This window comes from Fundulus heteroclitus, chromosome 10 (genome assembly GCF_011125445.2).
Source record: "Fundulus heteroclitus isolate FHET01 chromosome 10, MU-UCD_Fhet_4.1, whole genome shotgun sequence".
Classification (NCBI taxonomy): domain Eukaryota; kingdom Metazoa; phylum Chordata; class Actinopteri; order Cyprinodontiformes; family Fundulidae; genus Fundulus; species Fundulus heteroclitus.
The window spans coordinates 5928683-5947395 of NC_046370.1; the positions used below are offsets into that span (position 1 = coordinate 5928683).

General features: G+C 39.9%; 2 protein-coding genes across 5 annotated transcripts in view; both read left to right on the forward strand.

The window, feature by feature from the left end:
* Positions 1 to 2126: 2126 nt before the first annotated feature.
* dbf4b (DBF4 zinc finger B) lies at positions 2127 to 13099 on the forward strand. The gene is made up of 12 exons (XM_012854981.3): positions 2127 to 2248; positions 4399 to 4578; positions 6532 to 6723; positions 8088 to 8138; positions 8256 to 8325; positions 8613 to 8677; positions 8790 to 8826; positions 8921 to 8966; positions 9640 to 9771; positions 9888 to 10023; positions 10108 to 10232; positions 11058 to 13099. The coding sequence occupies exons 2-12, from the start codon at positions 4420 to 4422 to the stop codon at positions 12436 to 12438; spliced, it is 2394 nt and encodes a 797-aa protein (XP_012710435.2). The 5' UTR covers positions 2127 to 2248; positions 4399 to 4419; the 3' UTR covers positions 12439 to 13099.
* A 2334-nt stretch (positions 13100 to 15433) lies between these two features.
* The window catches only part of adam11 (ADAM metallopeptidase domain 11), a 44480-nt gene continuing 41200 nt past the window's right edge, over positions 15434 to 18713 (forward strand). For all 4 annotated transcript variants that reach the window (XM_012854936.3, XM_036141833.1, XM_021311985.2 and 1 more), the window contains exons 1-2: positions 15434 to 15780; positions 15978 to 16132. In XM_012854936.3, coding sequence (XP_012710390.2) covers positions 15723 to 15780; positions 15978 to 16132 — 213 coding nt within the window. In that variant the 5' untranslated portion in view covers positions 15434 to 15722. The remainder of the gene's footprint in view (positions 15781 to 15977; positions 16133 to 18713) is intronic.

Sequence of the window (18713 nt, forward strand, 5' to 3'; positions counted from 1 at the left end):
GTCATATGTTGTCTAAGCTTTGCCTACCATTTCATTAATTCACAATACTAAAAACAATTAGTGCATAAATCGAGACACAAGATGGGAATTTATGGTTCAATGTTTTGGTGGATAAAATATTTTTTTACAAGATCAATCAATACAAGTAAGAATGGGACGATTCAAAATGGTATCCCTCAGAGAAATATAGTGAGGCTATTGTTGTTTTTTTTCTTCCTATTATGATTAATGATATGTTTGAAAATTTTGGCAGGACGGTACAAAGCATTGTAAAGGATTTTGAATTATTTCACACAAATATTAGTCAAACAGTTCCTCAATCACCAGTTCATCCATCTCTAATATCTAATAGCGTTGTTGGTTTCACTTTGTTGGAAAAAAACGGAAAAGGTAAAAAATTTCAGATCCATATTCAGTTCAAGCATATTTAGATCGTAAGTTTTATGGATAGATCCAAGTGTATACGGACGCATCAAAAGATTTCAATGATAGAAATGGGGTTTAATTTATCGTTCCAGAATTCAATTTAAAATCAGGTAAAATAATTACTGATGGAGTATCTGTATTATAAAAAAAATTATTCAGACAGCAGACCTGATATTTTATTAGAAATTCAACTATTGATTTACCTAATTCAAGCAACGGGTTAACAGTTATCTTTTCATAGATACTGTCACATATAGGAATAAAAGGAAACTGGTTGTCAGATAAGTGTACAAAACCAGCAACAAAAAACAGCCACATTGATATATTGATATTGTTTACTAAACAAGAAATCAGTAAATAAACAAATGGTCAAGGGAAGATGGCAGATACAGTAGGAAGAAGGAAAAACTGGCACGTGGCTTTATGGTGTTCAGAGGGAAGTTGGCATAATGAGGAAAACGGAACAAAGTGGAAAGAAGGAAACAATTATATCTAGATTACGTTTTGGTCATACAAGATTAAACAATACTTTGTTTAAAATTGGGAAACATTAAACAGGAAAATATGATTTTTGTTTTCAAGAAGAGAGTTAAACATGAGAAAGCAGTTGGTGACAACTTTAAAGGGTAACAAAGTATATGGAAGAGCTTTTGGACACACTGTAATTCTGAACCTTTATCTTTTATGTTGAACTATGTTAAGAAGACAATGTTATAGAAGAGAATATGGTGTTTTTATTTTATATTTATTTATTTTTGCTTAGTTAATACTGTACATTTCTGTCATGTAGAATTAGTATCCCTATCCACACTCCGTGCCAGTAGGTGGCAGTAATGCACAACAAACGTTGATTGCCAACCGCCATTAAAAAGGAGAAGAAGAACAAACTATAAGAGTAGACGCGTCATTGGGCGGGTTCTGCCTATGCTGCGATGCGTCAGAGCGTCCGCCATCTTAAATGTGGCAAATCTGCAGTTACTCAGTCACTTAAACAGTATCAGAGGGACTTTAATCTCTGAATATACTTTGTATTCGTAGTATTTCTTTTTGTAATATTACAAGTTTATTTTCGTATCCCTTTAGCTTCATTCTCCTGAATTTATTCTCCTAAAGAATAAAAATAATTAAAATAATCTAACCTGGCCCTATTACTCCAGGAGTGAAATAATTCTGCAAACTGTGATTATTCTGGAAATGTTCCCCCTTAATTCTCATAATATGATGTTTTTATCATAACATTATCACTTTTGTGTTTGTTAGTTTATTTTTACTTTAGGACTTTTTTTCCCTCATATTATTAATTTTACCTCTTTAATACTCACCCAAAAAGTCTGTTCCTAAAGGTTCACATGTGACACGGGTTTATGAAATAATGAAGACCACAATGTTTAGATTTAACAAATTCATCCTTATATTCATAACACATAAACACACATACATATATATATATATATATATATATATATATATATATATATATATATATATATATATATATATATATATATATATATATATATATATATATATATATGCGTGTGTGTGTATTTATTGCAGCAGAGGAGTGAGGCATCTTTTCTGATTCACGTTCACAATAACAGAACTCGACTTTTTTCTGCCACATACAATATGGCGGTGACGTTGACGTGCGAACCTGCGCCCTATGACGCGTCTACGTATATGATGTCTATGAGGACGATACTTACTCCCGGATGTGACGTCGCCATTGTTTTTGAAAAAGCGGCGGTTTAATTGTTTAGCATCTCGTGAGGCGAATGGAAAGTCTTTTTTCTGTAAAAGTTTTCCGGGACCACAACTAAACGTAAGTACGCGGTCATGATTACTAATTTCCCGTCTATATGCTGGAATGTGAAGCCATTTTTAAAGGTAAAACGGTTTCCGACGTTCGGCGTCCGTTTGGGGAAGAAAGCTAAGCTAGCTAAGGTCAGCTAAAGCTCGTGAGCTTATGGTTGATGTGCTAACTGGACTTGTAACAAAAAAATACACACGATATAAGAGATATTCGAGAAAATACTTGTTGGGTTAGAGCAAAAACAAAAAAACTCGAGTTTGACCAGTGAGGAGCAAGAGATGACTTAAACCGTCAGCTATAGCTGATGATTGTTCTAGATACAAATACAGGATACAAAGTTTCACTCTTATCTGTCAAATGTAATTTATTACGAAACGGGACGTGTATAAACCTACTCAAAGTCGTACGTTAGACCGTCCCCCTACTAGTTAATCTATATCTGCCAAAGTACTTAACCTCAGGTAGACCACGAGTAAGTTGTTTGTGTTGCTTATTCTAAAAATGCTACTTATAAATGTGAATTTAAAAATATTGGCTACATTTAAAATATCCGTGCCTTTTTCAGCAACTATTGCAGTGGTTTAATCTTATATTTCTGTAAATATGGGAACAATTTCTTTTTAAAGTTCTGATTAATTTATTGAAGTGTATTTGGTCAAGATTCCAAACTGTAAGCTCCTCCAATGTGTTCCCAGGGACTGCCAGTAGACTTTGTTTTTAGCTTCCAGACTCATTTAAAAAGCAGCCTTTTTTATCCAGACATGCTTTTCCTTTCATTCTTTTTTTTTTTTTTTTTTTATACTAGAGCTAGAACTGCACAATAGTGTGGCGATCATTAAAGGCAGATTAAATTGCGATATTTGTTAGGGGTTTTTATGTTTCCTGTGCCATGCACTTGCTCTTTGCACATCGAGAACATATTTGGCAAATTTACTCTAGTGGGGACATTATGAGAGTGTTAATGTCAGTGGCTATTGCTATCACAAATCTTAGCTGTAGTATTGCATCTATTCTAGATATTTATCTAACAGCCCTGATTTAATCTGTTTTTATCTTTTTAATATTTAACAATGTAAGCACCGTATTTGTGAAGTAAGGACACAGACTTTAATCTATGTTTGTGCAGATTCTCAGTCATCCAGGTCGTGATCAATCCAAAAAAAGGTTAAAAAATAAAACAACTGGACTTCTATTCTGAAGTTGTAGATGTTTCGCTTCAGCTGCAGAATAGAAGTCCAGTTGTTTTTATTTTTTAACCTTTTTTTGGATTGACTTTAATCTATGAAATCATAATGTAAAATTACTTTCTTACTTTTACAAGCTTCTGTTTATTTCTGACATAAACAACTCTGCTGTTTTGTGGATGGAAATAGATGGTTAAGACTCTTTATTAAAGGTTTTTCCACTTTTACTGCCACATCTTTTATAGCTTGTGACATCTTTATTTCAAGATGTCTAATTTGAGGAAGTGGTTAGGGATCAGCTACTCACTCTGTTAGTAAATGAGAGAAACCATCAGACACAGGTTTCCTCCCCTCATACCTTGAAACGTTATTCACATAGTGGTTAAAAGAGTTCACTGAGAAATAAGACACTACTGTAAGAATCACGATCAGTTCTCACAAATCTCTATTTACTAAACAGATATGGCTTAATACACCCATGTATTTGGGTTTTATGAGTCCTGTAGCGCACACATGGTACATTGTTTTGGTCTGGCAAAGTAATTTGGATTAAGAAATTAGAGCTTTGATTCTTTTTTTTTTATTAATTACCACCAATTACCTGTGATGTTGGAACACTTTGAATTAAGAAATACTTTAGTAATGGGCCTCTAAAACATTAACTAATAAAATATTTTGATTTGTCAGGGACTTTGAACGTACAGCTACCCTTTTGTTTTTTAATTTTGATAAGCCTCCCATCTCAGAAGCTACAAACTCAGTCCTGTTAACCTTCGCCCTGCTACACAAAAACAGCCGTGGCTGTCTAGCCCTCAGATGTGCAGAGAGCGAAAGGACAAAATGAACCTGGGCCTCGGTTTCTAGATGACACGGAGTACCCCGTGGTTTAGAACTGACTGTTCGGGCTTGATATTTACTTTTTATACAGTGTTTCATTATTTTGTTTCAGTCTAAATTCTTTGTATTTGGATGTAGGGCTGTGAACTCCTTTGCGGCATGTTGGCCATGCAGCCCCAGCAGTCTTCAAAGGAGAGAGGGCTTCTGGGCAGACTGTGTGCTGGAGACAGGAAACTAGAGGGGAAGACCTTCTACCTGGACAATGTGAAGAAACGCCCCACCACCCTGCTGCTGGAGGCCGTAGGTCTTTTAGGAGGGGTAAGCATCAGAGATCGACCGAAACAGGCATTTGATGCTGATACCCGATATCTGCTGCCGACTTCCTGGGGTCGATTCCTGAGGCTGATATTGTTTTTTTTTGTTTGTTTTTTTTTCTTTTTTTTCTCGGTTTATGTGAAAAGAAAATGAGACGGTGATAAATGTTACATTAGCAATCAGCTTCAGGCCGCAGTTTTGAAGGTACACAGAAGAAAAACATGCACCACCACTGCAGTGTAGGGACATTATTTTATGTAAAGTTAGATGCTGTACGCCTAGTGACTGGTAATTGTTTTTATGTGGATTCATGAGCAGCTGGTGATCAGACGTGGGTTTTTAGACACAGAAACAGGCAGACTGTTCCCTTCTGCTCACAGCGAGACAGAGACAGCCTTTAAAAGGCCAGATGCAGCGGTATTAGACGATTAAAACTACACCAAAAGTTAAAAAATGTACCCTTGTTGTTGGGACCCAGTCTTAAAACATCACCAGCAGCACTGTCAGGGATGGAGTGGCAACGTATGCGCTTCACATGCTCTCATGGCACGGCTGTTTAATGTGCTAATGGGTTGACTAATTCATGCATGTATGGACCGATACGATACAGGAAAAAACGCAAATATCTGCCAAAACGTATCGTCCGGCAGAGGTAACGGTCAGCCTCTAGTAAGTGTTACAATCCTACAGGGGCGATTACAAAAACATATACTAGTTTATTTTCTTATCTGCATAGATTCTAACCAATGTTTGACAAGGAAAAAAAAACTTTTTTGCATTCATCCAAACCAATGCAAAACATTAGTTACTCCCACTTTTTGTTGCTACCTTCTGCACCAGGCGTGTCCAAGTTGCGGGCCCAGGGGCCATTTGCTGCCCCTCAGCTGATTTTGTGTGGCCCCTCAATTGCATTTCAAGAAAGATTTGGCCAACCAACACTTTATTGTTTATAATTATTACAGACGAGTTAAAATCTTACTGTTAAATGTTGGGTACAACACAAAAACATCAGTCTTTTATTAACCACACATTCCCTTTAAATTTTAAATAGGACTACATCCATGAGCGACTTTGACTCGAATGCAGACTTTGGTGTGTTAGATCTGATTGGAATGTATTTATTAAAATTGGCTAAATACAGATAGTCTAATTTGTTTATTTAAAATGATCATATTTTAATTTATAGCAGGTAAAAAAAAAAATCTCAATTGTTTGGTTATGTAATTTTATTTAATACATTTTTTGGCCCTCGAGTGCTTTTCACTTGACAATTTCGACCCATGAGCCACGATGTTTGGACACCATCAGAAGTTTTGATCTCTCCAAGCTCCAGATGCACTAAGGCAGAGCTGTCAAGCTAATTTTTATATTGGGCCACTTTGGCATCACAAAGTCATTAAAAGGGCCGGTTGCACCTGTAGAGATGATACTTTTGATTTCATAATTTCTTTTCAGTTCACATAGAAATATAAAGATATGCGCAGTAACATAAAAGTAGCACCCTTAGGCCCAATTTATACAGTTTAGCTGCAAAAAAGTTGATATTGGGGTGAGTTACACTTTTAACTCATCATTCTGCATCACTTTTTCTCCTTTTGGACATTTCTGGGTTGTTTTAATGTGTTGTGGGGAAACTGACATCTAGTGGTTGTTACTACACAGTTACAAAAAATCATTCTCTGCAGGAGGCACAGTTTTAGCTGCTTTATACAATTTTAAATGATATATGGTTCTACTTTATGACATAATATGCCTTTTTTGACTCTTGAAGACCGGATAAATTGCCTTGAAAGGCCAGATTCACACGTGCACTAAAGGATAAAGATAAGATGCCGTCATTTAGTTTGTTGCACCCAACCTCAGTGCAGTGGTTTTTCTGACAGTTCACAGAAAGGCTAAGTCTGAATGTGATTTTTGGTCTCAGCAGGAGCTGATGTTTTGTTTTCTGTTTCAAAGAGGGTTGAGAGTTTCCTGCACAAAGATGTAACCTTTGTTGTGACTGGAAGCCAAGAGAGCCTCCAAGAGGAGAAGAGTGTGGCTGCTAAAGGTGAAGGGAAGGGGACGGACGAAGGAAGCCAAAATCTGGTGAAGAAGCCGGACGGTGGCCTCAGGAAAGACAAACAGCGACCGGCGACTCCTCGGCTGGCGGTAAAATATTTTTATGAACACCAAACAGAATGTGGAATGGTGATCAAATGGCATAAAATGCACAGAGCTTTGGAGATGTCATAAATAACCCTTATTCTTTTTAACTCTGTGCTTTAACTGTATATTGATATGTTTATTATGGGATAGAACAACATAAAGTAGGGGCGTAATTATGAAGCGGAAGTTTAAATAATAAATTCTAAGTAAAAAAGACTACATACCTTGATGGTGTTTTCAGGGGGATGATATTCTGTTTTCCTCCACTAATAGAAATTTTAAATTTGGTCCAATCTGACCAGAGAACCCTCTAGTACATAATACGTTGTTTCGCGCACATGAGCTGTTGATATCTGCAGCTCCTCCAGAGTTACCGTCGGCCTCTTGGCTGCTTCTGGTTTATGTCGGGACTGTTAGTTTATTTCACTCAATACTTGTTCTCTTTCTTTTAGTGGAGAAGGGATGAAGCCGTCTTTTTTTTTTAGGTGTCTAAAATCTGTGGTGCTGTTTCCTCGATCCCTCTAAAGCAGGTGTTCCAAACTTTTCAGCCTGCAACCCCCAAATTAACAGTGCCACAGACTGCTGGCCCCCTTTTGGTGGGTGGGAATCTTTTTTTCCTTTTTTACAGGGGTAAATTATAAGAATAAAGTCATAATATTTTGAAAATACATGTGTAAAATTATGAATAAAGTGGTATTTTTGTACTCTGTTTAGAAAACTTTATTTGGGTCCATTGGATTTTATTTAGGGGTATTAGAGTAAAGGGGATCAAGTACAAATGCATTCTTTACTTGTCAGAGTTTCTTTGGGAAGAATTTTGGACACACATTGTTTCCACTTTGCAATTATGCCCCACTTTGTGTTTTTCATTTAAAAACCATAATAAACACATTGAAGTTTGTAGTGGTAGCAAAAAAAAACTTTAGCGGGTAAGAAAGTGGTGTAAAAATGGAGGATACTGTAATAATAAATGCATTAATGAGTTAGAACTGCGCTGTCTGGCTTAGAAAATCCTCACTTATCAAAGCGGGTTCTCTATTAGAACAGTGTTCTGTGACGAAGCAAAAATATTTCATGTTGCAGCACCTTTTTTTTATTCTAACTGTAAATGTTTCCTCAATTGTTTCTCTATTGTGTTTGTGTCAAATGCTGAGACTTAAATTGTATGTAATATTTTTTAACGCTTGTAGGTGTTATTTACTGTAAATATTTCTTTTGGGTTTTTAATCTGTTTACTGTCCACGATAAGATTTAGAAATCTATCTTTAAAGGTTAAAATCCCCGTCAATCCTCCGCCTGTTTGTGGATGTCCCAGTTACAGTGAAAATGCTGCTTTCAGTAGATCTGAGCTGTCTCTGTTTCCTCAGGCTTGCGGCAGCCGAGGCAAGGCTCTTCTTGAGAAAGCCATTTGCAACAATGTAAGTCAGTGCAACAAATAAAAACAAGGCCTTTATTTTAACATTTATGCTCTGTAGGTTTTTCACCAAATTCCCGGAGTTTGACTGCTTCTTCTTTTGGGTGGATTTGTTCTGCAGGAGCGGAAGCAGAGGAGCAGCGTCTTGTCCAATGCTCGATCATGGGGAGTCAAGATTTTACATGTGGACGGTATCCTTTTGGCTGGGTGGTCATGATGTGCAGTGGCCAGCGCTGCCAGCAGATGGCGTTGTTCTGTTGGATCAGACGGCTACAGCAGTCTTTTATGACAATAAATGTCTTGAACTCTTGCAGATCTCCATGAAAAAAAACAAACAAAAAAGCACAAATGGGTTCCTTGCTTTCCAATTGAACCCATGATGGTTGGTTGTTAAAATGTGTTTGTGTTGCCTTAGATTGATATAAAAAAAGTTTTGCACTTTAAAAATTATAGTTGTTGTTCCTTAATTTGTTGCCAGATGTCCTTTTATATCTGAGGCATTTGACTCGAGATAGCTTCAGTGCTAAACCTAAGAAGCCTGCAGTAAGTGACTGATTTATCTGTGCAAATGTGTCAAACTCAACATCTGTGGAATTTTTTTTTGAAGTCTGAATATTTATGTTCTTTTTTTTTTTTTTTGTCTATATTTATGCAGAAGTCATCCACCAAACAATGCTTGCCTGCTGTCAAAGGTTTGCGTCTCTCTGTTTCCAGTTTTATGCTTCTCCATAAAACTAGTTATGGTCATTTCCTGATTTTTTTTTTCTCATCGTGTCCTCTTCACAGCTACAGCTTTACGGGCTCCATATCTTAAAATTGAAGACATGAACCGGTGAGTTTCACCAATTATTTAGAGTTTAGAGACTGAAAAAAAATGTATCTTATTTTTTTAAAAACAGGTTTTGGGAAATACTTTGCCATCCAAAGATATCTCCTTTGTATTATGGCCATATGGCCATTGTATTAAGAAAATATCCCCAAAACATTTGTTTGGAAGTCAAGTAAAGTGGTGGTGTTTTTATCCCTGCGCTTTTCTCGAGGCACCCATTCAGAAGGTTTACGTTTGGCTCCGACTGACCACTCTAATTGAACTCGTTAAGAGATCTCATCATGAAATGGGACAAGCAAACCCCCCCAGAGGATCTGCTCCCCAGGAGATCAGTGCTGCGGCGTATTCGATTTCTTTTCCATGAGGCTTTGCAGACACAGTTCCTGTTCTCCGAGTGTGAACACATCCTTTCACTTGGTCTCATTTAAGTAATTGAAGTGCTCGGGTTAATGTCTGGAAAGCGACCCGATTAGGTCTGGAAACCCAGCTGGGGTCAGAAGAGTTATCACATACAAACTCTTTTTTTTAATGAAGACAGATATCTTAAAGGGTTTCATTCAAACTGTTCCATAATGAATACAAGTCCAAGCGTTGTTATACTTTGTGACGAGCTTCTTTTCTTTACATTTAAGTTGGATCTTGTATATTTTTTTCTTTATTTTTGCCGCAAAAACAGGAAATACAAGCCTCTGCATATGCAGTCTGTGGCCTTTCCCTCTCTGTACTTCTTGGGTCGGTTTAGTCCCTTTGAATCTCCTCCTCCTCCTCTGTTTAAGGAGCACACGGCGCAAGAACACGTTAAAAAGAGGTTTGTTCAACTTTGTTTTACACACTGTTAATCTGTGGTTATACATTTATCCTCCCCTTGCTGTCTGAATTTAAACATTGTGTTGATATTTGGTGTTTTTAAATGTTTTTATTTAGGGAAAATAAAGTTGAAAACAGCCTTAAGGAAAAATCTCCCACCCCGCTCGGCTGTAATCCTTCCCCTTGGCGACTGCGCAAAAAGGACACGTACTACTGCGAGTGTTGTCATGAAACCTTTACCAATCTGGAGGAGGTAGGAGTTTTCTACCTTTTCCTTGTTTCCTGATTTATAATTGGCCTGTTTTTACCCCTTACATGTTTTTCTTTCTCATTGTAGCATTTACAGTCAGATGTGCACCGTTCATTTGCGCTTGACCCCTCAAACTACAGCGCTGTGGATCGGCTCTTGGCTGAAATGCTTCCAGGGTTTGACCCCGATCCACCTCAGCATTCAGAAGAACGGTACAATTTCATAGTTTGTGTTGGCCAATATTCACAGTATCTTTTAAAAATATTAAGGCATTTTTTTAATTTATTTTTTACTTATTTTGCACTTTTACTTTTCTGCCAGAAACTCTTTAATGTTTTATTTAGATTTCAGGTGAAAGATCGACACAAAGTAGTGAAAACTGGGGGGGAAATGCTACATGGTTTTCAAAAAAGATTTTAAATAAGTAATCTAACAAACTGTTGCATGCATTTGTATTCAGCCTCCTTTACTCAGATGTTGCTAAATGAAACAAAAAGCAACAAAATACCATGATAAATAGACTCTATTGACCTTTGTCTTGTCGATATAAAGGAATAAAAAAAAATAAATAAATAAAATAAAAAAAGCTAGAAAATTAAAACATTTGTCAGATGGGACCAAAACTGAAGCTTCGACCTGCTAGCGCTGCTCATAATCCTGAACACAGTCTCCCTAGTGTAAAACATGGTGGTTGTATCTGCTGTGGGGAAATCAAAGCAGAGTATAATTTAAGTTCCCAGGTTGGACGAAGAGTTGATTTGTGAAGAACAGGGAATAAAACGTATCCTCTAAATGTGTAAAGCTGGTAGAAACGCAACCAGAACGACTTGCTGCTCTGGCTGCAGCAAAAGGTGACTAAAATATTCCCTTAGGGTGTTTAATACAAATGCATGCCACACCTTTTCAGTAAACAATTTTGAAAACCTTCTGTCATTAAATAAAAACATTAAATAAAACCACAATAATGGAGCTAGAAGTGGAAGAAATTTAGTACGTACACTAGGCATTTAAGTTTTCTTTGTTCTCTCTTCCCGTAGACCACCAACTCCTCTGCCTACAGATGATGATGAGCTAGAGCTGTGTCCTGACGTCGAAGTGGAGCATGTGGTTCAGTTCCTCCGGCGAGACGATTCGTCCTCCAGCCCTCGTAGTCCCAACGTTGCCCGAAGTCCGCCGCCTTGTAACCTGCCGACTCCATCCGTGGAATCAAAGTTCACAGGCCGAAACCTTTCCGGTCCACTGAGTGAGGATCAGCCTGTTCATACCGGAGCACAGCCATACGCCGCTCACGTCCAGGCTCCGGCTTTAAGCCCCACCATGCCCGTACTTACCATCGAAGCACTCGACCAACAGCTGGAAGCCGCTTGTACCGACGCTCCGTGTCTCCTGTCAGACCCTTACTCTCTGCCGCCGGTGCTCAGCCCACAGGTTCCCCTTTCCCACGGCATCGTGGATCCTCCTTACCCAGAGCCCCCTATCCTCAGCCCTCAGAAGTACAACTCGGAGGAGACTCTGGGAGCTCAGGCTTGTGAAATGGACATTGAGGAGAGCGGTTCGTCGCCGCTGCTCCCCACCTTGCTTCCGGTCTTTACGGCGGAGACCGGTTTTCAGAACGGAAGGGGTTCAAACCCACTTTGCGACAGAAGTTTATCGTCTCCCACTCGGTCGTTATGTAGATCTAGGTCATTCCCTCAGTTGTCCGCTGCGGCACCAAACCCTAAAAAGCGCTGCAGATCGTCCAGCTCTGAACGGAGGAAGAGGAGGAAGACGAGTGAGGAAAGAAGTGGGTGGTGCGAACAAAGGCTTGGCCCGCTAGAACCTCAGAGTGACGGTATGGCAGATGTGGTGGACTGCTTATTATTTAGCAACGCGTCTTATCCAGTAGGACGGCCTTGTCCTCAGGTGGCCCTCAAACAGACATGTAACACGTTGTCCTTCTCGGCGATCCGCAACTTCACTCCAACAATGTTTCAAGTGGATTCTGCTGCGGATCGGCCGCCGTTCCTCCTCCCCTCAAGAGCAACAGACTTCAGTTTCCCTCTGGGTGACAAAACCCAATGTGCGACCTCCAGTCGAGACTCTCAGAGTTCCCGTTTCCTCCCCGCGTCTTTCTGCATCGAGCCGGCCCTCATCCCAGACCTGGCAACGCGCTCCTCCGGGTCATCGAACTCCGACTGGGACTGCGACCTTCTGTCACGGCTGGATCCGGCGCCGGCGACCGCCGCCGAGCAGAACTACGAGCTGGACAAGGAGCTGCTCCACAGGCCGTGCACCTGGATGAAGGACAGCAGCTACGAGTCCCACCTGCACACCGTCCTGCAGTCGTCGGCCCCGGCGGCGGCGGCGCTGTGCGGCGAGGACGTGGACTCTGCTACTTTCTCCAGAACTGTGGTTCAGATCGTTGAGGTTCAGCACTGAGTACTTTGGGTTGTAAAACTGTTCTTTTTGTAATAACTGGATCAATTTCCCGTGGAACGTAAAGCTTTATTAAATGTTTTTTACACTGAATAAATATTTAGGCTTATGAAGATGCTATTTTCAAAGGTGCTAAACACTTCCTGTTTTTGATGAACTGCGTTTTCTATGATTTGAAACGTTTCTGACTTCTTCCCCTTTTAGTCCTGACTCTCTTAGTGCGTAGATGTAATATTCTGTGTGTTTTGCTGACTGCGGTCGTTCTGCGTTTCTGTCCGGGAACACGCGGCGGTATCGAGAGTTTAATGAGGGAAAAGGGAGGGCATTACTCAATTACTCTAAGTGCTGCGCCTGGATCAGATCCCACGTGAGATGTTGATGGTGGAACAGGCGGCGTGTTCATGGAGCTGAGGACACAAAGTGATTAATGTCACAAAGCTTTTCCTGCCTCCTCAAGGTGGGCCAAGGGACGGGCTTCGTGACATGGAGGTAGGCATTTCACAGTAGTGCGTCGTTGCTCCAGTCAAACCATTCCAAACGGCACCGTTTACCAATTAAATGGGAATTTATTTTGGTCAAGACCAGCTGCTGTTCAATAGACATTAAGTTAAAACGTTGTACAGTGCATTTTTTTTTTTAATAAATGTTTTTGCCTCAAATATTTCCTCTGGCACCGAATAAATGTCTTTCCTGGTCATCTTAACAAATGCTGACTTTGCTTGTTGGAGCCAAGTGGCAGGTAAAAAAAAACAAAAACAAGGGCAACTGCAGGTCGATGTGTCCTGTTGGCCCATCAGACCTTCTTCCTGCTGGCATAAACAATTTTTGATATGCAATCTTCATTCTCTGGGTCCACAACCACCCAGAGCTCAGAAAGAGCCAACAAGATATACTCAAAGCAGTACCCTTTAGGGCTGGACGATAATACAATAACGATATATATCGACTGATAGACGTATGCTTCAACATTAAAAAAACGGGTCAATAAAAAGTTAAATAAAAAAACAGTGCATTCTAGCCTATCATGTAGGTTAATACTACAGTCATGGCATCCTCCCAACCAATCACAAACCCAGGAAAGCTCCATCAGCCTTCAAAGAGTTCAGAGAGCACTTGTTCTTTTTTTCTAAACAGTTTTCGTAAAAAGCTGGTTGAATACAGGGTTGTGTTTGAATCCATTTATTTAAAAATAGGTCATTAAGCAACAGCATAAAATGGCCAGGGCTGCACTTAAAATGTATATTTTGATATATTTTTTTTATCAATTATCGATATCGATCAATATGATTTCTATTTTATTGATATGCTTTTTTTTCCTATATCGTCCAGCCTTACTACCCTTCATAAGCAAGATTTCATCACTGAAATGAAAAATAGTTTATATGAAGTACAACAGGTTCTGGGGGGTTTTATGGTTGTTTTATTAAAAATAATTCAAAATGTAATATATTTATTTTGATGGCGTATACTTGGGCTGCTCTACCTGATGGTGGCGACCATAGACATATACGTAGACGCCTCATTGAGCGCAGGTTTGTACGTCAACGTCTCCGCCATATTGTATGTGGCAGAAAGTAGTGAACGTGAAGTATTCAAAGATGTGGATGGAGTTTACATATACTTGTAAAAAAAATATAGAGATTAATTGATAGAGATTGGCAGCCAAAATTGGCTTTTGATCAATATTTTGATCAATGTGCATATAGATTATGAAGTATGCTAAATAAATAGGTGTTTATATATATATATATATATATATATATATATATATATATATATATATATATATATGGTATAGACACAGATTACCAACAGACTTTTTGGGGGAAGATTAAGAGATAAAATTACTAATATGAGAAAAAAAGTCATAGGAGAATAAAGTAAAAAAAAAGACAAAAGTGGTAATATTATGGGAAAAACGTCATATTATGAGAATTAAGGAGGAACATTTCCAGAATAGTCACAGTTTGCATAACTATTTTAGTCCTGGAAGAATGGGGTTGGCCCTGTGTCACTTTTTGAGGCAGATTAACCAATTACTTTAGGACAAAGGCTTACACTCGCTCCCACTCTGACCACTCACCTGATTCTCGCAACCTAGACGGCGTAGTCCATTGGAACAGTGACCGCTGATATTAAGGTACTTCTACGGAAGGGATGCCTCCATGACTTAAACACAGCCAAACCAAAGACTGGGTAAGTCGATGGGTTTAAACCAGCATCCTGGATCCTGTTCTTTCGTGTTCTATATGCTATAACCCAGGGGTCACCAACCTTTTTGAAACAGAGCTACTTTTTTGGTACTTTGTCAATACAAAGGGTTCCCAGTACTGACCACTGATCTACAAGAGTCAGAGCTCACCTTTAAAAATTTACATCTTTCAAGCTTTTGTCATTTTTAAAGGTATAGATGCAAATGTAATTAATAAGGAAAAGCAACAGGATAAAATACAATTTTAGATGCAGCTCACTGGTTGGTGATGCTATTGTTTTTAAACAGGCCAGAGGGCGCCACATCTGGCCCTTGGGGGGGGGGGGGGGGGGGGGGGGTTTTACCTGGTGCCCACAGACCCCATGTTGGTAACCCCTGCCTTTGGACTCTACTCTTTCCCAATAGGGCCCAAATTTATCAATCCATCTTTCAAGTCACAGGTTTCTATCAACACCCCTATCAAGATCCAGATATGGTTCGTTGTCGTTTTTCTGGAGGAGGAAATCCTCCCTTTTCCCTTTTGGGTTCAAGCCACAGCAGCGTAGCTTTGTAAAGACTGCTGCTCATGTTGATATTCACATATTCATTTACTGTGGCTCCATAAGGGAGAAATTGAGGCTTATCTTCAGCTTTGCTTTGATCAATCAGTTGAGCCCCGTGCGCTTAAGTCAATCCCGCTTTTCTGTCACTCTGTACGGCTGAACTCTAGCTCCCAGGTGCCGAGTTTGAGACCCATTCAGGGCTCGTTTCTTCATGTAGGGAGAGTGGGAGGAAGGGGGGGGGGGGATGAGCACGTAAAGCCCCACGTGCTCCTTGTTTCCAGCCTCGCGCGGTCTCCTCTCTTGAAGCAGCCGACTGATATACGCGCGCGCGCGCACACACACCGACGGACAGGTGTGTGTTTCTTTTGGTGTTTGTCACCCGCGAAAGGTGTGTGAGAAATGCGGGCGTCGCGCTTGAAGGAGAGCAGCTGTCGTGTCCGCCGTCAGCGCCAGTCTCGCTCCCCTCCTCGCGGCTCCTGTCAGCTCGTCTAACGGCGCAGCACCGAGGAAATCCCCGGGACTATGTGAGCACCATGCTCCCGGTGAGATGCCTGCTGTTCGCCGCCGTCTGTGCGAGGTGCGCCGAGACAGGTAAGGGTCTCAGATTAAAAACTGATTTTATTATTAGTATTATTATTATTATTCCATCATATCTGCTATTTAGAAACTAAAAAAATGAGCGTCATGACATCAAATAACCCTTCAGAGACCCCGACAAGGGACCCGTCATTCGCATCTTTTTAGCGTGGGGTTTTCAACGTGAACTGCCTGGCGGTGTCCTCCTGCAGGTGTTTGGGGATGGGTGAAGCTGGAGGGGAGCTTGCCCTCTGCGGAGGAGGTCGTCCAGCCCAAGCGGCTCTTGCAGCAGATCCACTCGGAGGAGGAGCTGCTGCACAGCCACCTGAACACCCGGGTCAGAAACCTGCCAGACGGCATGCAGCAGGTGAACCTTAGACCCTTTGTGTGCATGAAATTAAAATATCTCGGTCAAACTGCACGTAACTGCACGTTCAGATCTTCCTTAAAAGTAGGCTTAAGTGCGTTTTGAGTAAAATTTTATAGTAATTGTAGCTGTTAAAATAAGGCATTAAAAGGAGGGAAAGTTGAGGATATATCTTAGATTAGTTTCTTTGAGCTACATCATTGTTTCCCAAACTTTTTAGCTTCCACCCAGTGGCGGTCCTTGCATGGGTGGTGCCCTGGGCGAGTCCCTCCTTTTTACCACCCTATGCAACCATAAACACATGCAGCGACCCACCCCCTACAAATCACACCAGGTTGAAAGAAAGAAAGCTTATGCACCTTATAAAAAACATTAAGGGGATCCACGATTAGTCGAACATGTAGGCTTAATTATGCTGTAATTTTCCTACTAACTTAGAGATAGCTGTTTGGCATACGTAAAAAAAATTACACAACCTCATGAGCAGTATGTGACATTCATAATTTTTATTATCATGAATATTATTATTTATTATTACATCGACATGAATTTCAACTCGCTCCGGTTCAAACTGAAAAGGTTTAATTACTCATTGCTGTTTTGGCTCTGTGGCGCTAGCGCTAAAGGACCTATTATACGTCATTTACCCAGAATGCATTGCAATGTAAACAACATGGTGACGTCCGTGTGACAATATTATTTTTTTATTTTATAAAAACTAAACATCTTACAGTATTTCTACTGATTTGTTTTTACATCTAAAACGGATATTTCTCAAATAAAGCCTATTGTTACAACTAATCATGGATCCCTTTATAGACCTGAAAATATGGTTCTAGCTAAAAAGATGACTATCTTGCCTCAATCCTGGACAGTCTTATGCTCTTTTTGTGTGTTTTATAAATAGAATATGCTTTAATTGAGCCACACTGAACAATAATTAGGTGCAAATTCTTGTTTAGTGTGGCCTAATCGTTTAGGTCTGATTGTCTAATTCTGACTCAGAAGAACAGTGCAATTTGCTAATTGCTGCAGTACTCACTACTACAATAACAATATAGTGCTGTCAATTTTATTCCCTAAAACTATAAGCAACCATCTTCACTAATAGATGTTTTACAACTCAAAAGTGCCACGTTTACTGAGATGCATATCATCTGAAAAAAAACAATGGTTTATACAGGCAAGTTTTAAAATTCAGATAAAAAGCACTATATGTCTAAGATTTTGATTTCAATCCAGTCCAGATATTTAACTATTATTTGTAAAATGTGGCTCAGATACACAATTCAGCTTCATCAGCCACACGTGATCTTCCAGCAGTAATGGATTTACATGTGCATACCACAAGGGACGGCCATTTCCATTAACTGGGTGTGATATATGCCTTAAAAAAAAATAGAAAACTTATTTTTCTCTGAGCATGTGATGCCCCCTGTGGTGTGCCGTCCTGGGCAGAACGTTATTCTTGCCCACATTAGAAACTACTACTTTTTCACAATTTAATGAATGCCTGTAATCCACTTGAATATAATGAAAACCCGAACAGCTGTAGTCTCATCCATCCATTCGTTGTCTATACCCGCTGTCCTTGTGGGAGAGGCTGGTGCCTACACCCTGGACAAGCTGCATCCTTCTCCTTACATCTTCCTTTTCATGCAAAGCAAGAGTCATTTACAGTTTTACTGTCTGCAAACTTCATTGCAAAATTATTTCAAGTTAATAGTACTTCACTGCATCCATAAAAAGATGCTATTGTGCAGTTAAAGAACAATGTACAGTAAATGACACAGAAAAACAACCCTCTGCCAGGTTCTGGTTCACCTCTTTGTCTTCTCACTCCAGGAAACCTCTCTCTCTCCTTTCAACCACACCTCCTACATGAAAACTGGCCACTGCAGGAGGATAAAAAAAGAAAAAAAAAACTCAGCCCACCTCCATTTCAATCTCTTGCTACTTTCCACCCTGTTAGATTATATTTCACACCTCTACCTGTCGTCTCCCGTTACCTTTCCTTTGCCCACTGTCAGTCAGCAGCTGTCTGACAGGCCAGTGGCACAGGTCTGACTCTCAGCTGCCCTCTGTGGTCAGCATGTTGTCTCGTGACCTTCTGATGAAACTGAAGAACCTGCTGCATGTCAATTTAGACGAGGAGGACAGGCAGCAGGATATTTTGGACTTCATTTTTTTACCAAGGTTGCGTTGCTACGCAATTTATCCGGTCTTGGTAAGTATGGGAAAGGTTTTGCATTCCCAGACTTTATTCCCTAAATCAGTTGAAAGGTTTCCATTCTTCAATCCATTCATACATCTTTTCTTCCATCCATCCTTTTATCCTTCCAAATTTCGATCCTTCATTCATTCATTCATTTATTCAATCATTCCATCAATCCTTCCTCCTCATTAGCATCACGCAGCATTTAGTTCCACAAGCCTTCCGGTCCTGGCAGGAGGCATCACCATCATTATTCCATCAAGCCAGCGTCCATCCATCCAACTGACTTTCCAACCTTTCTTTCATCATCATCCTTGCCATCACATTTTGCGCTTGCCAACCTTCTTTCATCCATCCGCCATCCAT